Source organism: Antechinus flavipes, chromosome X (genome assembly GCF_016432865.1).
Source record: "Antechinus flavipes isolate AdamAnt ecotype Samford, QLD, Australia chromosome X, AdamAnt_v2, whole genome shotgun sequence".
Taxonomy (NCBI): Eukaryota; Metazoa; Chordata; class Mammalia; order Dasyuromorphia; family Dasyuridae; genus Antechinus; species Antechinus flavipes.
In genome coordinates, this window is record NC_067404.1 from 59,470,605 (window position 1) to 59,492,604 (window position 22,000).

The 22,000-nt window shown below is 42.9% G+C and overlaps 1 protein-coding gene across 2 annotated transcripts; it reads left to right on the forward strand.

Moving 5' to 3' along the window:
- Positions 1-1,900: 1,900 nt before the first annotated feature.
- On the forward strand, positions 1,901-18,919 carry LPAR4 (lysophosphatidic acid receptor 4). 2 transcript variants are annotated; one of them, XM_051968367.1, is made up of 3 exons: positions 1,901-2,184; positions 7,943-8,101; positions 16,076-18,919. In XM_051968367.1, exon 3 carries the CDS (start codon positions 16,247-16,249, stop codon positions 17,294-17,296), a length of 1,050 nt encoding a protein of 349 aa, XP_051824327.1. In that variant the 5' UTR covers positions 1,901-2,184; positions 7,943-8,101; positions 16,076-16,246; the 3' UTR covers positions 17,297-18,919. The 2 variants fall into 2 exon arrangements, with proteins under 2 accessions (XP_051824327.1, XP_051824326.1); XM_051968366.1 differs by lacking the exon at positions 1,901-2,184 and adding an exon at positions 2,615-3,122.
- Positions 18,920-22,000: the final 3,081 nt, after the last annotated feature.

Consider the following 22,000-nt stretch of genomic DNA (forward strand, 5'->3'; position numbering starts at 1 on the left):
TGACGGAGATGTGGGAAAAGTGGGACATGAATATGTTGTTGGTGGAGTTGTGAACTGATCCAGCCATTCTAGAGAGCAATTTGGAAACTATGCCCAAAGAATGAACAAACAGTGCATATCCTTTGATCCAGAAGTCTCACTATTGGATCTGTATCCCAAAGAGATCATAAAAAGAGGGGAAAAGATGTTTGTAGCAGCTCTTTTTGTGGTGGCAAGGAACTAGAAATTGAGCAGATGCCCATCAGTTGGGGGAATGTCTGAATAAGTTACGGTATATGAATATAATGGAATAGTATTGTTCTATAAGAAATGATGAGTGGGCTGACAGCAGAAGAGCCTGGAAAGATTTACATGAAGTAATGCTGAGTGAAATGAACAGAACCAAGAGAATACCATACACGGAAACAGCAAGATATGTGATGATCAACTATGACAGACTTAGCTCTTTGTAGCAATACAGTGATCCAAGACAATTTCAACAGACTTGTGATGGAAAATGCTTCTTGCATCTAGAGAGAGAACTATGGAGATTGAAAGTAGATCAAAGCATACTGTTTTTACCTTTTTTGTTCACTTTTTCTTTCTCGTGGTTTTCTCCTTTTGTTCCTATTTTTTCCCCAACATGACTAATATGTAAATATGCTTAAAATGATCGTAGATCTAGAACCTACTTTGCTTGTTGTCTTAGAGGAAGAGGGGTAAGAGAGGGAGAGAGAAAAAAATCTGGAACTCAAAATTTTACAAAAAGGAATGATGAACACTATCTTTACATGTTAATTGGAAGGACAATTCTAAAGTGGTTTTTATGGTTACAAAGTACCTGAACATCTTATGCCCCTATTTCACTGATGAAGAAAGACAGTAAGGCTCAAGTAATGTGACTCGGATGAGAATGAGGTCATACAGACAGTAAATGGCAGGGCTGGGACTCAAACCCAAGTCTCCTGCCTCCCCTTCCTGTCTGTATGCTCTGCCCCAGCACAATGCTGTCTCTTCCCTAGGCTCAGTAAGAAAACCTTGGTCATACTGGTAGCACATAGAATTTTGTCCTAGGAGGGATCACATTAGTCATTGAATTCAATATCTACCTTGTACTGAGGAGGAAACTGAGGTTCAGGGAGGGAAAGTGATTCGTCCAAGTTCTCAAAGGGAGTACATGGCAGAGCATCGATTCAAACCCCCAACCTCTGGATCCAAATCCACTGTATCATTACTCTGGGCTGCCTGTGGGAGTTTATTATTCTTTGGGTACACTGTGGCACAGAGAATAGGACTAGATACATAGTAAACACCAAGGAAAGATTGAGAGGAGGCAGAAAAAGAGATAGACGACCTATAAGCCATGTTAGGGACAGAAATGGAAAGTGGAGGAGAGGGTAATTCAGAGGGAGCAGAGACCAAGGGACAGACAGAGTGTTTTGCAGTGCCTTCTATCATCAGTCAAGAGGTGTCGAGTTAGTGTCAGTCTCACTAAAAATGACTTCTGGACCCGGCCTTGACTCCCAGTGAGAAGAGACCCAAGAGAACTGAGGGAAAAGGCCGGGTAAACAAAGAGAAACATGTCCTGTTTGGAAGGCAGCTAATTGGCTAAAGCTGGATTTGAGAAGCAGATAGAGGATTTCCCCCTCCCGATGCTCCTGGGGCAGGGATCTACCCAGAGAAGGAAAGAAAGCATCCTACCCCTGGTTGGAATGTTTCATGCCAGAGAAGGGGGAGGGGAGAGGGGTGCTGGAGGCTGGTGGAGGGACAGGCTAGAAATGAAGTTGCAGATGGCTGGGTACAGTTCTCTAACAGTGTTCAACCGAGAGGGGGGATGCAGAAGGGAGAGGGAAGGAGGAACGGAGGGAGGGAGGGAGGGAAGGAGGAAGGAAAGGAGGTGGGAGGATAACATTAGAAGCGTGGACGACCCAGTCAGCAACCTATAGCAGCAGAAAATACTGAGGGGAGGAAGTATATAGTTGGAGATCATTCCATTATAAACAGGTTTCATCTGTCCCCTTTACTTTGGTCACTAGCAAGCCCCTGAGCCTTTCGGCTAATTAGACTTCCTCTCAGCCAACTACTTAAGAAGAGGGGTGGCCCTCCTCTGGCCTCAGAATCGGAGCAGTTTTCCTGGAGAAGGTGTACATGTGGCCCCTGGGACCGAGGTGCTTTTCCAACGGTGGTATTCCCAAGTTTAAGACAGTAAGTACCCGTCAAAACTTCTTTCTTGTTTTGCTCCCCTTTTCCCTTTATTCTCCCCCCCCTTTCTTCCATCCGTGGCCCCTTCCGCTCCCCCCTTTCCTTCAATCTTTCTGCGTTTTTTTTTTCCTGGAGCGTTTTGTCCTTGTGGCCTTTGCCCCTCTTTTTTCCGTGTTCTTTCTTCTCCTTTTTGTGCTTTCTATTTCTCTTTCATTCTTTCTCCTCCCTCTTTCTTTCCGAAGAGACGGGCCGGTAAGTACCCCGACACAGCCTCCCAGCACTCAATCGTTTCGCTCCTCACTCCTCATTAGGCTGCTCCGGATGAGGCAACCCCGTTGCACGGGACACAGGCTCTCTCTGCCCATTAATTGGCCGGGAGAGAAGCTTTAGCCATTGTCAAGTGGCACTTAAGCTGCCAATTCCGGCCTTTCCTGGGCAGTGAGCTGGGAGGCCAGCGCGCTGAGTTCGGCAGCGCAGTGATTGGTGACTCGGGAGCGGAGCCGAGCGCGGCTGCAGCCCCGGGGATTGGGCGGGCTCTGGGCTCCCAACGAGACCTCCTGAGCCAATGGCAAGCATTTCCTATTGAGACCCCCAAGTGCTCCCCGGCCCCTCGGTTTCTTCCCCAGACATTGGGCCCTTTCTTGTGTCCTGTTTGCCAAAGGCACGCCGGCTCTGGCATTCCGGAGCCTCGGTGCCTAAACAAAGGCTGGGCGAGCAATGGCCCCCGCCCCCGCCTGCCCGCTCCGAGGATGAGCGCTCGGCAGTGAGAAGCTGGGAGCGACCCAGCTGGGGCTGCCTTCGTTCGTTGCTTTGCGCCGGAGGACATGGAGAAAGGCACGCACTTTGAAAGAGCCTGCCGTAGGAGCGGGGCACCTAGAGCTTGCTAGCTAGCCGTCTGCAGCCAGGAACGTACTTTCTTAGCTAGCCCACACTCACTCGGGGTAAGTCTTCTTGAGTCTGCTGTTTGGGAGTGGGGCTGGGAGGGGGGCTGTGCTCAGTGGGCGCCCTGCCTCTCGGAGCGTACAGGGCCCCGAGGCTCCCCTGCAACAACCCGTCGATTTCATTCGTTTCTGCGGGGATGTAATGAAACTACCCTAGGGTTCTGAGGACTTTTTGTAAACGGCCCGGGAAGCTGCTAGTTGCCTAGGAATGAAGACAGCATGTACCTTGCCAGCAAGATTAAAGGCATCTCCGTGTCTAGCACTTTAAAAACTCCTGTTGCTCTGGGTGACGGTCCCCTTTTTATCCTCGAGCTCAGAAGTTGCCTTTGGGGAAGAGGTCTCTTTTCGGATTTCTGTACGTAAGACTAGCATCAGGCTGAGGGATTTATGGGAATGGGACAGCCAGCAAATCGAATCATTCATCAATACGGTCTCATCCGTGTCCAATGAAAACCTGTATCTTGGGTAAATGTGACGAGCTGTTTGGAATGAAATGACTAAGATGCCTAATTCAAGAACAAAGCCAGAGCCTGGGTAATGGATGGGGCAGTATTACTCCTTGCTGAGAAAACCACTCCTGGGTTTTTACTTCTACCGTTCTTCGTGGCCAAGCTCCTTCTGAGTCGATCTGCATTCTCCCGTATTAGCTCGCAGGGCATTCTGGCCATTTAATTCGGCAAGATTTCAGTGGGGGAAGCGGCCAAACAATCCCTACGGAGAGATGGCTCAAAGCTTGGTGGGCTCATTCACCATCTCAGCCAGCCTCATCATACCAACCCCTCCTTCCTAACTAGCATAAAGACAACAACTAGAGATCGGAGCCAAAAGCTCTGCCCTTTCAGGGAGCTCGAGACACATTCAAAAGTAGCCCCCCCCCCCCCCCATACACACACTCACATACCCCGTGAAGTCTTTTAACTTGTCATAAGCTAAAAATCAGATCCCTGCTAGGAGGGTATTTGGTCAGCTGATAAAATCACTAGCTTCAAAAATTTAAGGCAGCCTTCGAAAAGCAGAGAAGGATGGGGCTGGGAGTTCAAAAATACCCAGACGAATCTGAAGCCAGATGGCTCCCTCTTTGAGGAAAACTTGGGGGGTTGCTGTTGCTGTTATGGTGGTGAGGTCAGGGCCACAACTGTGTAAGTATCATTCTGCTCATGTTCCTATGTTCATGCCCTTGACTTGTGTGGGAGAATGAGACTTGTGAAAACTCGAAGCTTAGCCTTTGGTCATTGACCTCAGGGGGAAATTAGGCTCAGTTTTCAGGGAGGCTGCTTGGTCTAAAACAAAGAATCTTAGCCTTGGAAGCAGAGGCTGAGAGCTGGAAGGGATTTTAGAGATGATTTAATCCAAATTCCTCATTTTACAGGGAAAGACATTGAGGTCTAGAGAAAGAGTGGCTTGAGCAAGCCCACATGGCTAAGAAGTAGCAGAGCCAGGATTTGAATTCAGAGCTTCCAAATGAAAATCCAGGGTCCTTTCCATAATTCCACCTTGTCTCTCTATGGTTAATGTCTGTGGGCAAGTCCCTTCGTCTCTCTAAAACAGAGATAACTAAGACCACCTACCTCACTGGGTGAATATTGGCAAAGAGAGATAGGGGCTAGCATCCTCCAAAAGATAAGAAATGTCTGAAAATCTTTACTTGTTACTACATAAAAGGGTTTGCTCTCTTTTGTCTCCTTCAGAGTGGGTGAAGAGTGACTTCATCTTTTGAAGGAAGGTGATAGATTCTCTGGAAGAGAGAAGGTCTATAGATTTGAAGGCTGGCTAACAAAAGGATCCTAATATAGACTCAGGGACTTATGAACAAAGAAAAGCAGTGCTAGATTGGACAGCCGAAGGACATGTCCAGATACAGGGGCAAGTCTACTGCTAGTGGAGCTGATAAGAATGGTATACAGCTCAAACATAGAGATAGCTTACAAGGTTTCTGACTGCTAGGCTGATGGTCTTACATCATCAACAGGACATTTAAGAGTCAGAATATCAGGTAATCAGTCAAAACTTCTAGTCTGAGGGGGGACCTGAAGATAAATAGGATAAATTACTTGCTCTCAAGGAGCTTACCTTCTAGAAAGAAAAGCAAATTATACGCATATAAAATTGTAAGAACCGTATGAGTCATGATAGATGTAAGATTTTAAGGAAGTGAGAAGAAAGAAGAAAAGGAGATGGGAGACAGACAGACAAGGAGGGAGGGGTGGAGAAGGAGAGAGGGAGATCACTGTAATAAATATAGTTCAAATACCTGGGTGCCATGGCTGCTTATGCTAACTCTGTGAACTCTGGTAAATCCATCCTGGGCTTCAATTTCTTTCTCCTAAAGTTGGGGAGCAAGGTAGATTACCTATAAGGTTCTATCTAGCTTGAAATTCTATGGTTGAAGAAATCAAGGAAGGGTCCTTGGGTGCTCAGTAATAGCACTTTGAACTAGAGCTTTAAAAACGGATAAGAGTTGATCCGGTGATGTGGGTTGGGTTATGGGAATTCTAAGCAGAATAGCATGAACAAAAGTATAGGGGTGTGAGATGGTGTTCATGGGGTGCTTGGAGACAAGGAAATCAGCCTGGCTGAAACAGATTTTGTACAGGTGAGTAGTTAGGACCAGATTATCAAAGAGTCTCGAATGAGTATCCTGTAGACAGTTGGAATACTCTTCAAGGTCAAATACAACAGGCCAGCTTTTTGTGTCTTATTTGACAAAAATGCTTTTCCTCCTCATTTTCTAGTGTCTATACACATGCTAGAGAAGGAATTTTAGATAAAGCAGCTTGTGAGCCTAATCTCTTTGGCTCACTAATAGCCAATCTGGAGCCCTCTGTACAAGGAGTGTCACCTCTTTGGAAATAATTAAATGACTAGTAAATTGGCCACTTGATGAGCTGTTCCCCCTGGATTAATTCCTCACCAAAAGGATTATTGGCTGCTAAGCAGACTTAGGCTTTGAGTAATGATTCTCAGTGGCTTGGTCCCCAGAGAAGCTTCTCTGGGTGGCTGGACATAAAAGGATGTAATCTTCATGCTTATGGCATGATAGTGTCCATGTGGTGATATCTGGCCTGATGAATAATTGGCTTTGCATATTGAAAAAAACCCTTCAAATATGGTCTTAAGCCTCATTCACAGCAATACTAATCTTCCTGAATCGACAGGAGGGAGCATGTAGCCTTCAAGGCATTCTCTGCCAAAGTGGGCCACTGACAAAGTATTTAAGAATACCTGCCTCACCAACCTTGATACAACTAGGATGTGTTAAAAATCAGTATAGACTCTCAGCTACGGGGCTCTTCCCATAGGGTACTCAGTTTTACAATTGTTCTCTGCATACAATTGACACTCACATAAATGTTTGTTGTGTCTTGTGGGGGAATGACCAGGATATCACCTTCCCTAGTTTCTATAACCAGAGGAGTATTGGAATGGTGAGTATTTCTAAGGCAGTAAAAGAAAGGAAGAAGGCGCTTACACATTATGGTACGGTCTCGTGCTATTCTGAGACTGGGATTTCAGGGACTTAAAACAAATCTATTCTGATCAACCCAACTCAGGTAATCAACTCACTTTGGAAGTATGTATTTTTTAAACGCTCCAAGGAAAGTTGTAAATTATTAATCGTGGAGCATGCAATCAGCCATTCATTTTTTATGGTTCATTCAAGTCAGTAATGGTATAGTATAAAGGGAAGGATATACCTCACTCCTAGTCCTTTTAAGAAATGAAGAAATCTTTATACTCATCTGGGAATCTGAACATTTCTGGAGGTTTTACATTCTCTTGCAGGGAGGAATAGTGTGCTAATCCCATGGCAGGGTGCGGCTTTCCCCTCCCTTCTTCTTTCCCACTTCTTTTTTTTCATTTGGCCTTCATACAATAGTTGAGAATGTCAATGCCAGATGAAACCTTAGAACTGGAACCTAGAATATATCAAGAGCTAGAAGGGACGATAAAAATCATCTAGTTCAACCTCCACCTTTTACTGATGAAGAAACTGAGGACCAGAGAAAGGAAGCGTCATTGAGCAAATCAGGAATCAAACTTTTCTGAGTCAGAGTTATTTTTGCTAAACCGTGTCTTTTCCCAAATATTTGAAGTCATCCCAGAATGGGGTCTTCTGGTAAATTAAATATTCTTGTTAACTGAGGCTTCACAATTACTCACAATTTTAAAAAATTAGAATCATCTGTTAGTTATGTGATAAGAGTGAAGGATAGCAAGTTTCTAGATAGACTATATGTTCTATGATATTCTTGTAATGTCAAGAAAACACAGGGAAGGATTTTCAGCACATTGGGTAGACCCTTATGGCAAATTTCTGGAAGGATATGGACAAGAGTTGAGCAGGCTGAACATGTACAGAGAGACTAGGTTACATTGTGGGAGCAAATATCCACATCAGTAAATTCAAATAACAATTTGGACCATTCTTGGAATACTCTTTCTTCATGACCAGTTACTCTTTCCATGTGGGGATGTGGCAGGTCTTAGGGAAGAAAGCAGGCCTGGGGTCGATGGGCCATGGGGGTTCCAGCACAGCCTGTTCCTCCCCACCTTCCCCTTCACCTGAGTTGGCTCTCCTTCCTCTCCTCACACTTATATCTCTATATGGCCAGAATAGAACATGTGTTGGAGGGAAAGGGGGATCAGGAATGATCACTATCACCAGCAAATTCACATCAGGAGAAAAGAGGGATATTTATAATACAGTTTCTCTGTGGGGTGTCAGTGTGAAAGGGAATATGGCACTTAAAAGATGTGAATTTCCAAGAAAACCACTTGTGCATTTCTTTTTCACTGGGTATTTCTCACAAAAATTTCAGATTCTTTAGAGCCAAGAACTGTTAGAATCTTCAGCCAAGGCCTGAGTGCCAATACAGCCCCAGCTATTGAAGTGAACAGGTTTGGAGAATCTGCCCGAACACCCTTCGCTTCTGCAGCAAACAACTCAGAGGGTCCCCACGTCTTACTGGATCCCTACGGTAATTCTTCTCTTTGATTAAAGTCCTGTAAACATGAACTCTGTCTTCTGTTCTGGGTCCTAGCTGACTCTAAAGCCCTGACTCTGACTCAGGTATAACTCCTTGGCTGGAGGAGGAGCTGACCATGGTGCATCCTAGCGGCTCTGGCAAACAGGCTATTTAGGCAATGTCGGAGGCGGCAGAAAGGGAGCCGGATCTGGGCATGTGCTGTCAGAGGGCCCATCTGGGCCCTGCCGCTTGGCTGCTCGGATGACTTTGGTCAAGTTACTTGCCCTCCTCAGGCCTCTCTGTACAATGAGAAAGTTGGACTGTATGACATCTAATATCTCTCCTGGCTCTGAATCTTACAGATCAACCTGTTCATTAAAGTAGCTGTCCACTCCCACCAGTGCTTCAGATCCCAAACCTCTGCGCTGTCACACCACCTGGGGGGTATAGCCCAAATTTACCACTCCTCAGCTAATCTGATCAAGAGCCGGCACTAAATCCAGCTGGTTCTCTGATAAAAAACACATGGCTCAGCTCCAGAGCCAGACTTGAGGCTTTTCCAGCTGGGCAGGATGAGCCTTCGGGCGCTTGGGGTCCTCTTCACAGCACAGCAAGGTACTGGGGAGAACATCAGAGCGGACAAAAGAATCCCATTGTAGGGATTAGGCGTGCTCTGTCATCTGACAAGCAGCCTGGTGCAGGTAGTACAGTAAGAATCAGGAAGGTCTGGGTTCCTTCTATCCCAGCCTTTGACACACACTGCCTGGATGACCCTGGGAACTCATTGAACCTCTCTGTGCCCCAAGCAACTTTCTATAATTTGAAGTTACAAAAGGGTTATTGTTCTACAGTAGTAGAGGGACTTTCCACACTAAGACTTTCCCAAAAGGATGAAATCAGGTTGGGACCAAAAGCAACATTTAAAAAAAATGACCAACACATATCCAGACACTAATGAGAGCCCATGGTAATGTATACATTATAAGTCAATAACATCTATGAAAAACACAAATTCACCTTAGATAGGGAGTCTCCCTCATTTACCTCACAGCACTTCTCAGAGGGTGCTGCTAGTCACGGTTCCTACAATTTTATAGATGTACCTGCATATCATTAACATTTTAGGTCACTTGCCAAAGTATTATAACAACCGGTACCTACAGTGGGCTGAAACTCTGGTGATGTCAGTCTCCTATTTGGTATCTTACCAGATTCTCCATTTCATTCTCTGCCTTCTTTCCTTAATCAGCCATTCAGAATTATTCAAGGCAATGCCACCCCCAGACCCAGGACAGAACAAAATGATCTTATTATTTCTTGTGATTCAGTTAATGAAGCTAATAGAAATGTGAGGTATTATTGTAAATCTTGATTCCTCAGTCTAATTTGCTATCATACATACATACACAAGGTACTCACATCTTTAGAGTCTCAGCCCCCTTGGTCCGTACTCATGTCCCCTTGCATCAGTGCACATGAATATTTGATAATTAAATGTCCAAATGAAAAACTGTTAAACTTATCTGGACAGTTTGGAGGCGGTAAGAAACAAAGCAGAATTCCCAGCTGATATAGAGGTAGAGTGCAGAATTTGGAAATGAGTGCGTCCAGGAATTCCCCTAAAGCCTCTAGCCCCTCTATTGTGATGAGATACCAAGTCTCGAGGCCCAAGACAATGCTAAAGCTGTAGCTTGAGCAATCACTTTACTTCCTAACCAAGTTGGGGCAAAAGACTACATTACTGAAAGGAGGCTGATGCAATTCTTTGGCCCGCTGCTTTGGAGCAGTCGTCCCTCTTCTTTTCCAAGTGATGGACCAGGTCAGTGGGTGAAGAGTTATTGGGGAAGTGAAGCCACTTTTGGTCAAAAGAGGAGGGAAAATCAGCTTGGCCTTTGGGACGGGGTAGATAGAATCTGATTGGATCAGGGGCCCAGTCAGCCCAGCACTCTAGTTAAATAAAATAGATTTGGGGAGGCGGGGAGAAGAGCCAGGAGGGCAATGCAAACCAGATCTAGCCTGGGGAAGCCACCATTTACAGGAAATACCTCTCAGCTCTCCCAGGAGATCTTCTGGAACATAGAAACCAGGTTGAACAAGTGAAGCATTTAGCACAAAATGAGAGTTGCCTAGAATTTGAGCTGATAGGGATCCTAGCTCAATTGTGAACTGAAGCCTTTAGCAGTTTTCTCCATGTGGTGTGTGTACATATAACTAGGCCATGTTTGAGATATTCTTCTGAAATATCAACCAAAGAATAATACAAGCTGAACTTCGGTAGTGGACATGCCTTGGCTTTGATCTGGGAAATGTCCTAATCTTGTCAATTTTCAGCTTTCTACTGTTCTACTGCACCTGATGCTTTACCATCCCTTGTCCAGGATCTTGTGGAACTCCCTGGATTTTCACAGCATTTGGGTATTCCTTAGCTCCCAACACTATTTAGTATTTATAGGCAAGAATACAATGGTGTCAGAGGAAGTGCTGGACTCTATTGTGTCAAGTTTCATACACTTCCACCAGATTAGAAAGAGGAAATACTGGAGAGAGCTGAACCACTCAAAGCTGAGCAAATCCTATTCAAAATGAATCAGTGGGAGAGACTTCAGGTTTCCTCCACCTTCTGGGACTTGGTTTCCCAGGCTCTGATTAATTCTGCTCATGGCACTTTGTGTGCAGACAGTGAGAGAGGGAATAATCACTTCTATATGGTACCTACAGTGTGCCAGGTATTGCGCTAAGCACTTTTTACAAATATTATCTCATTTGCTCCTCATCACAACCCTGTGAGTAAAATGGCAGAAAACTCTGCTTTTAAGGTACCCTTTGGAAAGTTCCCACCCTGTAAACTGCAGAGATTGATTTATTAACTGAGGAGAGGCTAAATATTCTGCAGAAGTTGGGGAGATCCCAAGTTTAGCATACTTCATTATTGTTAAAAATCAAAAGAAAGAGTGGAAAATGGGAGTACCTGCAATGAGCTGTCTGAATTGAGTCCATATGTGTGGGTCAAAGTTAAAGATTCATTTTGGGTTGGATTTTCTTGGTCCACCTTCAGCTGACCTGCTTCCTGCCCATTGTCAATAGAAAAGCATCTCTCTGATGAACTGAACTCACCAAGTGATTAATTGTGGGAATAATTGGCTGTAAAAACACGGCATAAATGTGTGTGTGCATATAATTTTTTTTTCTTTTGCAACTCATGTGAAGCACAAATGTTGGCCCATTGCCTCTGTCTGCTGTACAATCTGTTAACCATTTATGAAAAGCCCTAGTGGTAACTATGTTCTACCTCCTTCACAAGCAAAAGCCATTCCTTGAATCCAGCTTATAGAGGCCTTATTTTTTCCCTGGGGTGAATAAATACCCTTCCTTCCAGAGTTCTCCATCTGCAAAGTCCAACCCTGGTAGAGCAGAGAACACCACTGAGCATCATGGGCTGGCAGGGCTGGGCCGCAAATAAAAGGCACCTTTGGGTCTCCCTGGGCTCTCCATGGCTGTTGGATATTTCAGAGAAGTGCCAAAGGTACAGGGATAAGTCTCTTCCAAAACCATACAAGAAATATTGACTCTTGCTCCATTCTGTTCAGTTAGCTTAGACGTGTTCCCTAAGGATAGAAAAAGCCCAGAGGGCTGTTTTCAATCTTTGTCTAACGGGTTATGTGACTTTGGGTAAGCCCCTTATCCTGTCTGGATGTCAAGTTGCCTCTGCTGGACTAAATTAGCTCAAAGGTCCCTTAGCTCAAATGTGCTCTGGTCTCAAATATAGTACCAAGGGTGGAGACTCTGAAAGTAGTATTTGAAGGGAGAAGACTCTGTAAGCTTATTATTCTAATGTTGAGACAACTCTTCAATCCCAAGCCATTCCAGGGACATGGGTTTAATCCAGGACAGGTGCTGAGAACAGAATGAAGTCCCAGCTGCTGCATAGGCTCTGTTTCCAGCCCTGACTCACCCTAAAGATCCCAGGGACCCTTAGGGGAATTCAGTCTTCCCTGAATTTGGTTTTCTTTGAGGTCAAATGAGCTATCTGAAAATCGTTTATCCCAGTGGTACATGATAGCTGCTTCAGAAATGGTTGATATCCTCTCAGTCCAAAAGCAACCTCGAAGGAAACTTCAAATCTTTCTCAGCCTGGAGTTCTAGTCCCAGTTCTGCTGATTACTGCCTGTATGACCACTGGGCAAGTCATTTCTCTGCTCTGTGAGGTCCAGTTTCCTCAGACTCAGGACAAGGTTGGACTCATAAACCCCTATGACATTGTGAGCTCTAAAATCCCACGATCCCAGTTTTGGCTGAAACTCAAAAACAGGATTTCTAAATAGAAAGGAGGCTGAAGAAGAACGGTGTCTTTTTGGATTGAGACAGAGGTGCAAAGGAAATGCCAACATAAGTGTTAAATTGTGTCAGGGAAGGTTTAGAAAATGTCACTTGGGTAGTATTGCTCACTGTCAGGTTCCTAAGTTTTCCACAGGTCTGACCGAATCCTTTCAAACCCAGCTCTAAGATGGGGACATAGGTGGTATGTATCCAGAGAAGAGGAAGGGTATAGCCAAGTTACATACTGAGTCAGAAATAGAACTCAGCTAATGATCTGGGTAAAATCCCAGGACCACACTCTTACTGCTAGACAGACAAGGTGCTATGTGCTGCAGCAGGGAGAGTAGGCTGGCTGGCAGACGGGTGTCCCTCCCATTTTCTGAGTTCAGAATTGTGAAAAGACTATTTTCTTGCCTGTGTTCTTTTCTCTCTTACAGGGTTTGATTACTTAGAGGACAAATTTAGCAAGGTAACAAATATTAGTTGAGTGCCTTTCCAGGACAAACTCTTTACTAGGCATTCTGGGGTTTGCAAAAATAGAAGACCCTGCCCTTCTGGAGCCAATGCTTTGGGTAGGGAGACAGAACATCCCCATGTGAATGCAGCCTAGTAAGTGCAAGTAATCTATTTCTGCTGATTTTGGTCTGGACCAAAAGGAAATTCTCTCCATTAATGCAGACTTAAGAATTGTTTAGCAACTCTTTGGGGACTCTGAGAGCTGAAGTGGCTAACCCCCCACTCTCTATCTACCACACACCCTACTTGCCTGTGTGTCTCTGTCTCTTCCTGGAAGAAGAATCAAAGAATAAAAGAGGAAGAAAAATGTTACAGCATTAACTGAAGAAAGCTATACTTATGAAAGGTGAAGGGGATTCAATCTCCTTTCTGGACGAAATCATTTGGAAGGAAGTGGAAAGGTGCAATTTGGAGAGGAGGAAGAAGGTGGGCCAGAGTTTTAGGTTTAAACACCTGGCCAAAAGAATGAATGAATGACAGAGCAGTTTGTTAAGTGATTATTAGGTGTCAGCCACTGTGCTAATGCCGAGGATATAAGCACAAGCATGGAAGACAGTCCTTGCCTTTAATGAACTCTTCTGAAAACAAGGGAAGACAAAACATAAAGGAGTAAGAGGGGAGCTAAAAAGGAGTAAAAGGGGGAGAGTATGGATGCTTAAGCGTGCTTTGGAAAAGGTCAGAAGTAGTTTGGAGACTTCTCCTGAGGAGAAGGCAAAATCCCAAGATCAGAAGCCAAGGTTCAGGTGGGAGGGGAATAGTTGAAATGCAAGTGGTATGATTTAGAAGTGACTGGGAAGATAAATAGCTGGCAGGAAAGAACCTTAAAAGTTTCCTAGTCCAATCACCTCATTGTACTGAGGCTACTAAGGTAAGGTCATTTGCTTAGGGTCACACAGGTAGCGAGTGGTGGAAATCTGAACATTTGGCTTCTGACTGAATCCAGGCCTTATTCAGCTACACCCCAGTACAAAAGTACAGAAGCACAAATGCCTTGGGAGTTCTTGCTAAAACCACTGGTTGTCCCAAGCACAAAAAAGCTACTCCTTCAGTGTCCTGTTCTGCCATGTTATCTCACTCAGAAGAATGTTGGGTTTGGGGCTGCCTTGCTTTTGGCTACCCTTGGCTTGGAGCTCTGTTTTCCCTCTAATATTCTCTCCCATCATAATGCCCGAATCCCTTATCCTGCTTTCTGTCAAAATCGAATCCTCCCAGACAGTGGATGCTACCTTTTGGGTTATATTGCTGAGTATCTCATTCTCTGTCCTAGCCTCCATGTGTGGTGGTGACAATACAAACTATAGGGCACTGATTTTTAGGAAAATGTGGGCTTATGTAGCCCAGGCAAGGGTTCCCCCCCTTTTTTTTCTGGCTTAGCTGCAGAAGTCTTTTTAACCTAATTTTTGGGACTGAGCATTTTGGTGTAATGGATTTGGAATCAGAAGATGTGAGTCCAAGTTTTTCTCTGACATTTAGTAGCTGGGTGATCTTAGCTAAATCACCTCCCCCTCCAGCCTCAGTTTCTTTATCTTGAGATAGAGGACACAACACAAAGGTTTAGATTAGATCTAATGTCTATGGCATAAATTTCTTTGGTCATTAATATAAGAAAGAGACATTTCAAAGGAATGGTTTTTACTATTAGGGTATTATCCATATGAAATCCATTTGTTTTCTCTGTGGGACAAAGAGACCACTTTTCTTCTACAGGCTTCTCATCTCAAAGGCTTGAAAACTAACTCTGTGCACACAGTATCTTATGGAGCACTTCCCTTAGCACTTCTCAAGCTAAGACAGTTCATAAATATAAATAAAAATTCCCCTCAAAATATGTACAGATATTGAGCAATGAAGATTGAGTCAGTGACTTCGCTATGAAGAAACACTACTCCTGAGGAAGCAGGGTGCAGGCAGAAGGTTGAAGAATAAATGTCCACAAAGGATCAGCCTCTACATTCTACTCAGCTAGGGTGAACTCTGTTTAGAGGCTAGCAGAAGGAGGGGGGACACTGCGAAAACAGGAAGTAAGGAGATACTGTAGGTGTGGGATACCAGCTGGGAGAGTCAAAGGATCAGAGATTTAGTTCTAGAAGGACTCTCAGAGACCATTTAGTCCATTCCCCACATTGTGCATAGGAAAAAACTGAAACTCCAACAGGTTCAATGAATGGCCTGGAGGTGGTGGAGATAATGGGAAAAGAACTAGAGACTCTTGGATTTCACTTCTTTCTTTGAGCACTCCTTGGCTCACCATTGCCTTGTAGTACACTAGCAATAACGTTCCCAGAGTATCATTGCTCACTTTCACATCCTAGCTAGAACACCTCCTTTTTCAGTCTTTTAGGGTATCTCTCATATATAATATTGGACCAGTAAAAAGAAAACTAAGGAGACACTGTGGCAGTTAAATGTCAATCAATCTGAACCCTTAATTAAGTAGGACTTAACTTTGAGGAGAAAGCCAGGTGATAAGACTATAAACTCATGGCAAGGATTTAGTAAAAAAAAAGAATAACAAAATTGCTACTTCCAGAATGCATCTTCGAATCAATATAGGGTCTGTCCAGACAATTCCTGTGCTTTTTCTATGTCAAGTCCTGCACAGTGGGCATTGATGTTTAGATCTGGAGGCTGTACAGGTTCTCCATTGACTGATGATTTAGTTTTGTTTAGTACACTGTCCTAAAGAAGGCCAGAGGCAAACATATTTTAGAAAGGGCAGCAAAACACAGTGAAGGAAAAAAGCTATCCTGAAAGGTCCAGAGACCTAAGTTCTGGCCTCAACTCTGCTCCTAATTAGTCATGTGGAATTGGGTAAATCATTTGAAGTCTCTGAACTGAGCTCCATTCTCCCATCTGTTAAGCAAAAATGATAACACTTGCACAAGGTTGTTGGGAAGATTTGATAAAGCAAAATGATGAAAACTGTTAAGTGTTTGAAACTATAAAGGATGATTATTATCAATAGTGATAATAAAGAATATTTTTGCTCAAACTTTCAACTAGACCAGAACCCCTGTTGCTTATGAGTGCCTTGGCTAATGGTTTCTTCAAACCTGGGTAGACAGGAAGTTTATCTTTTTTCTCTCCTGCAATAGTAATTGAAATCCAGGTGATTGGTTGCTGTGCTAACTGGTTCCACTTTGTCTTATATAGGAGAAAAATATCTTTCTGCAATATTCAGGTCCCAGAGAAGTTACCCTTTTGCCAGGCAGGTGGTTCAAGCAGCACTTGACCTCCTCAGCTCCCCCCAAGGCTTCCGGACCAGTGTATGGACACCACAGAATTCTACTGCAGCAGCTTCCAGAAGCCCAGCCTGAAATTGGAATGGGAAACTCCAGCACCAACCAAACATGTTTCACTGATGACTCTTTTAAGTACAATCTGAATGGCGCAGTTTACAGCGTCGTGTTCATCCTTGGTCTCATAACAAACTGTGCGTCCCTCTTTGTTTTCTGCTGTCGGATGAAAATGAGGAGTGAGACTGCCATTTTCATCACCAACCTGGCCCTCTCTGATCTGCTCTTTGTTTTTACCTTGCCATTTAAAATTTTTTATAACTTCAACAGACACTGGCCTTTTGGTGACACCCTCTGCAAGATTTCTGGGACTGCTTTTCTCACCAATATCTATGGAAGCATGCTCTTTCTCACTTGCATCAGTGTTGACAGATTCCTTGCTATTGTCTATCCCTTCCGCTCTCGTACTATCCGAACAAGAAGAAACTCTGCTATCGTCTGTGCAGGAGTGTGGATATTGGTCCTCAGTGGTGGGATATCTGCCTCTTTGTTCTCCACAACCAATGTCTCCAACTCCACAACAACCTGCTTTGAGGGGTTTTCCAAGCGCATCTGGAAGACCTATTTGTCCAAGATTACGATATTCATTGAAGTGGTAGGCTTCATCATTCCTTTGCTCCTGAATCTCACATGCTCTTCCTTGGTACTGAGAACTCTCCGAAAACCTGCAACACTCTCCCAGATTGGAACCAACAAAGAAAAAGTGTTGAAGATGATCATTGTGCATGTGGCCATTTTCATCGTCTGTTTTGTGCCATACAACTCTATTCTCTTCCTGTATGCTCTGGTCCGCTCCCAAGCCATAACCAACTGCTCCTTGGAGAGGTTTGCCAAAACGATGTACCCCATTACACTGTGCATTGCAACACTCAATTGTTGCTTTGACCCATTCATCTATTATTTCACATTGGAGTCCTTTCAGAAGTCTCTCTATATTAACACCCAGATCAAAATGGAGTCGCTTTTCAAGACTGAAACACCACTGACAGCAAAGACTTCTCTTCCAGCAATCCAGGAGGAACTCAGTGAGCAGGTGATGACTAACGGGGGAGAACTCATGTTGGAATCCAACCTCTAACCATGCTACAGTTCTTGCATTCATTCCATGTCATACAACAGTTTCCCAATGTTGAGATCCTGAGCAACAACTTTGAGTCTAATATCACAGAAACTAGTGACACTCTGCCTGCCTCAAGGAGGACCCGGATTCTTGGAGTAACTCACATCATTTTTTCCAAAACCTACAGGTCTGATGCCGTTATAACATCCAGAGGGAGTACCAGATTTTTTGCTCTCCTCAAGTTTTGCTATGTGAAATGAATGAGTAGGGGAAATCTTTGTTATCTAGCGATTTTCATTCAAATGGTAAGTGGAACAACCCAACTGGACTTGGAATCACAGAATTGAGTCAGGAAATGGAAAATCAAGCCTATCATCTTACTATCATCTTACAGCTACATGCTAGTTTTTCCCCTTTCTCTACAAAGGCTAGTGGTTCCTATATTAATTTTGAATGGCTGTTTTTTGGAGATCAAATCAGCAGTTTTCATCCATCTTTAAACTGACTCTAAGAATATATTTTAAAGTTTTATTTTCATTGAAATATTTGAATGGGAACACAGATTCGATTCAATAACAATTAAGTACCTACTACATGCAAGGCACAGACCAACTAAATTTGGCTTGTATGTCTCTGTGTGTGTATTTGTGAAAACAAAAAAGATTGTGTTAGTGTAAGAGCAGGAAAGAAGAGTTATTGAAGTAACTGGCTCTTCTGATCAGAATACTTGCAATATAAACCATAGTACATGCCGATGTATTCAAGTGCATGCTTATTTTACCTTTATATTTGTGTACTTTTCTTACTAGCAACATTCAGATTGAAAACTTGGGCACATTATAGTTGAAAATCATCTGAATTTGTGCTCAAAGCAGGGGTTAAGTGGGAGATAGGGGAGGGGGGATCATATTAAAAGAACATTCTTAAAACATACATTTATTGTATCTTTGCATGATCTGTAGCCTTGGCAAGTGTGTGCTTCATTTTCTTATCTAATGGAGACCTCGGCTACGGAGTAAATATAGGCACTAAACATATAGATAGCGGCTAAGTTAGAAAATCAGATAGAACTAAATCTTCTTTGCTCTTGCCATTTACAGCAATATACCTGACTGGACATGCATCTCTCCTACTACTTTTAGAGCAAAAAAACCAAGCCAAGTTGGTCTTTTCTTTGTTTCTTTGCCACATGCCTGCTTCTTTTGCAACTAACTTATTCAATATGCATTTCTTTCAGATTTATGAAACCTATATCATATATATATACATATATATATATACACACACACACATATATATGTATATAAATGAGCATGTATTTGTCCATTGGGCCAAACACATGAAATTGAACGGCCTAGGCATAAAAGGATTTGATGAGAGAAAAGGACACAGATAATGAATAGAGTCTTTTTAGGCAGTGAGGAAGTAACTGCAGTGGCTCTTGCCGCAGTGACCTGATGATGTGTCCATAATAAAAATGTAACCAACCATTGACAATGGACTGAATGTATATTTATATAGCAAATGGAATTTTAAATTACGCATGAAAATAAAAATGATGCTTAAACTCTAATTTCTGCTTAGACTGACTTGGATTTTAAATGTTCATTTGATGTAATAAAACACATTTGAATTAGCCAACTGCTTCAGTTTCTTGTTGCTTTTCCTTTGAGTAAGCCCTAAAAGCATTTTCTTCATCCCCCTAAGAAAGTTGTTAGTATAGGTTTGATCTCACACCAAATCCAACACCTCATTTTCAATGCTATCTAAAGTCTCCTGGAGAATTGGCAAATGGCAAATCCCTAAGCAATTTTTGAGGGATCAAGTCAAAAGATTAAAATCCTCTTTTCCAAGCTGGCTTTGATTTATTTGGGGTTTAGAAGAAAACTGAGTTTTTAATCTAGTTTCCAGGACTTGATGAATGTATATTAAGAGTCACAGGGCACCATGCAGCAGCCTTCCAGGATCCAGGAAAATGTGGACAAACAGACCATCTGACAACAATGAGAGATGGTTGGAGCCAGTTGGCTGGATAAATCAATAGCTAGAACAGGTGGTGGTCACAGGGCAGGGCCATGCAGTGAATTCCTGATAAACTCACTGATTTCTTTTGGCTATTAGGGAACTAAATGGAGGAATCTAGAAAACGGACATTCCATATCAGCTCCTGATGACAGAGAACTCAAAATTTCTTTAGCGGCTAGCCCTGGGCAACATTTAAAAGCAGAGGAAATTTGTTTTGTTTTGCCCTCCCATCTTTCTTTCTGCAACCTCCCAGACTAAACCAAAGGCCAGAATCCATCCATCAGGGTCCTATATGAGGTTGCCACATCGATGGACTATCTAATTGAATATTGTCTTGATTTTCCTTTTTGCTCCTGTCCACCCACAAGGTGTCTTGTGCCCTTATGCTGTCCTCTGACTGTCCCAAAATTCCCCAGTGTGATGTCTGCCCTCCTCAACATCTATTTCATTCTCTCCCCTTGCTGTTCCGAGGCTCTACAATCTACCCCCAAACTCCCTTATATTTTAGCTAAGGGTTAGGGAGGAGATCTGGTCAACATTTTGGTGTAACGGAAGGAGTACAAGATTTGGAGTTGGAACAATTGAAGGCCTGTCCCTGCTGCTTATCTGTGAAATCTTCAGTACGTTACATTTTTCTCTGGGCCTCAATTTCTTGCTCTGTAAGGTAAGGAGGTTGAACTGGATCTGGGGTTTAAGCTTAATCCTGATTTCAAGGAGTCCATGAATTTGTATGGGAAAAATGTGAATATGGGAATAATCTTTAGTTTCCTTTGCAATCATATGTATTTTATTTTCTGCACTTAGAAATGTGACTGAGAAGGGGTCCAGAGATTTTACCAGACTGCCAAAGAGGGCCATGGCACAAAAAAGGTGAAGATTCCCTGATCCAGAGGATAACTAAGGCTCCTTTCAGCTCTGTCATTTTTATTTCCCACTTAGGTTCCCTCCCTTACCCACAAGGTACTTGCATTTGTCTCTAGTGGGTAGAATGCTTACCTTATTTACTAGCACAGCCCCTCCCCCTGGCTCAAAAGCCTACCTCTCCTATCCATCATCACCACCAGACACCTACTTGGAATAAATGTTACAATTTAAATTCAGGTAGCTTAGAATTGGAAGTTTGGGGTTTGAATTTTAGCTCTATTAACTGAGTATTTGCCCCTATAGTCAAGTGACTAAACAATTCTAGACCTCTGATTCCTTATGCTGCATTATATACTTGCTAGATATGTTATGAGAATAAAATGGACATAGGATCAATAGTTACTGCTATTTAATAACTGGTTGAGGGGCAGGTAGAGATTTACACACACACACACTTTTAAATTTAATCTGTATTTTAACATGTTCTCTATCACATCTTAAGTCTTAGATGATCAAATGAACAATAAATCAATCTCTGCTGATTTCTGGGGTGTAAATGCTCACACTGGAAATTTAACAATTAATTCTCTTGAGTCCTTTACTCAATACTCCAATACTCCCTCAAGAGAGTGCTTCTTAGCCTTTTTCCACTTATGACCCCTTTTCATCTCAGAAATTTTTATGTGACCCTGCATATATAAGTATATAAAACAGATATACAAATCATCATGTGCTGATAATGAATCATAATTGTGTGACCCCCATATTCAGTTATAAGACCCTATATGGGGTCTCAACACATAGTTTAAGAAGGTTCGCTCCAAAGGATCATAGAGTAAGAGCTAAAAGAGTTCTTATAAGTACTCCAAATCCCTCATTTGACACATTCATTTCAATGGGTGTTTTAAAAATACTCACTGTGCCAGGCACTGGGAATATAAAGGAGAAAATGTCCCTGAACATTGATAATTAAAAGTGAAATTTCTATGTGATAAATGCAAAGTAATTTTTTGAAGTGGGAGAAGCACCAACACTTAGGGAAATAGAGAAAAGCCTCTCCTCTTGCAGGAAGCAACACTTGAATTGAGCCTTCGAGGGAGCTCTCACATAGCTAAGTAAAGGGTTCATGCCAGGCATTTCAAAGGTGTTGGGAAAGAAATGGGAAATCGTGTGCACAGAATAGCAAGAAGCCCTGTTTGCTGAGACTATAGAGTATGGGAAGGGGAGTCATTTGTAATCAGTTTGGCAGTATCTGGGAAGACAGCTTGGAGTCAGATTATGACGGACTTAAAAGGTCAATTGGTACTTATTCTAGTGCCAGTAGGGAGCCACTGAAGTTGCTTAACCAGAAGAGTGGTCAAATATGTGTCAGAGGAATACCATCTTGGCAGCTTCAAAGATTGGAGAGGAAAGGCTGGGTACAAGGAGACCAATTAGGAGGTTCTTGTAGGAGACTGAGGTCTGAGTGAAGAGAAGGGGAGAGATGCATGTGATACCCAGTGCAAATGAAGGGCATTCAGCTCACAAGTGCCAAAGAAAGGATTCCAACGGAGATCTGTTAACTCCAGCTCCATGACATGACATTTTTATAAATGTGAGCTATTGAAAACACCAATCTATATGAGACTTTTTAAAAAGAAAGCTAATATAGGGGAAAGTGGATTGGGTTTGCAGTTAGGAGACTGACTCACGTCTCAACTCTTTTATTTGCTACCTATGTGGTGGGCAAACTCATTGAGCCTTGGTTTCTTCATCTATATTATGGTTATAATACATGAACTATTTATTTCATTATTATAATGAAAAAGATCTATAAATGTGAGTTTATTAATA

Excerpts from the sequence above, each read along its gene's own strand:
- LPAR4 (XM_051968367.1), top strand. The coding sequence starts at position 16,247 with ATGGGAAACTCCAGCACCAACCAAACATGTTTCACTGATGACTCTTTT.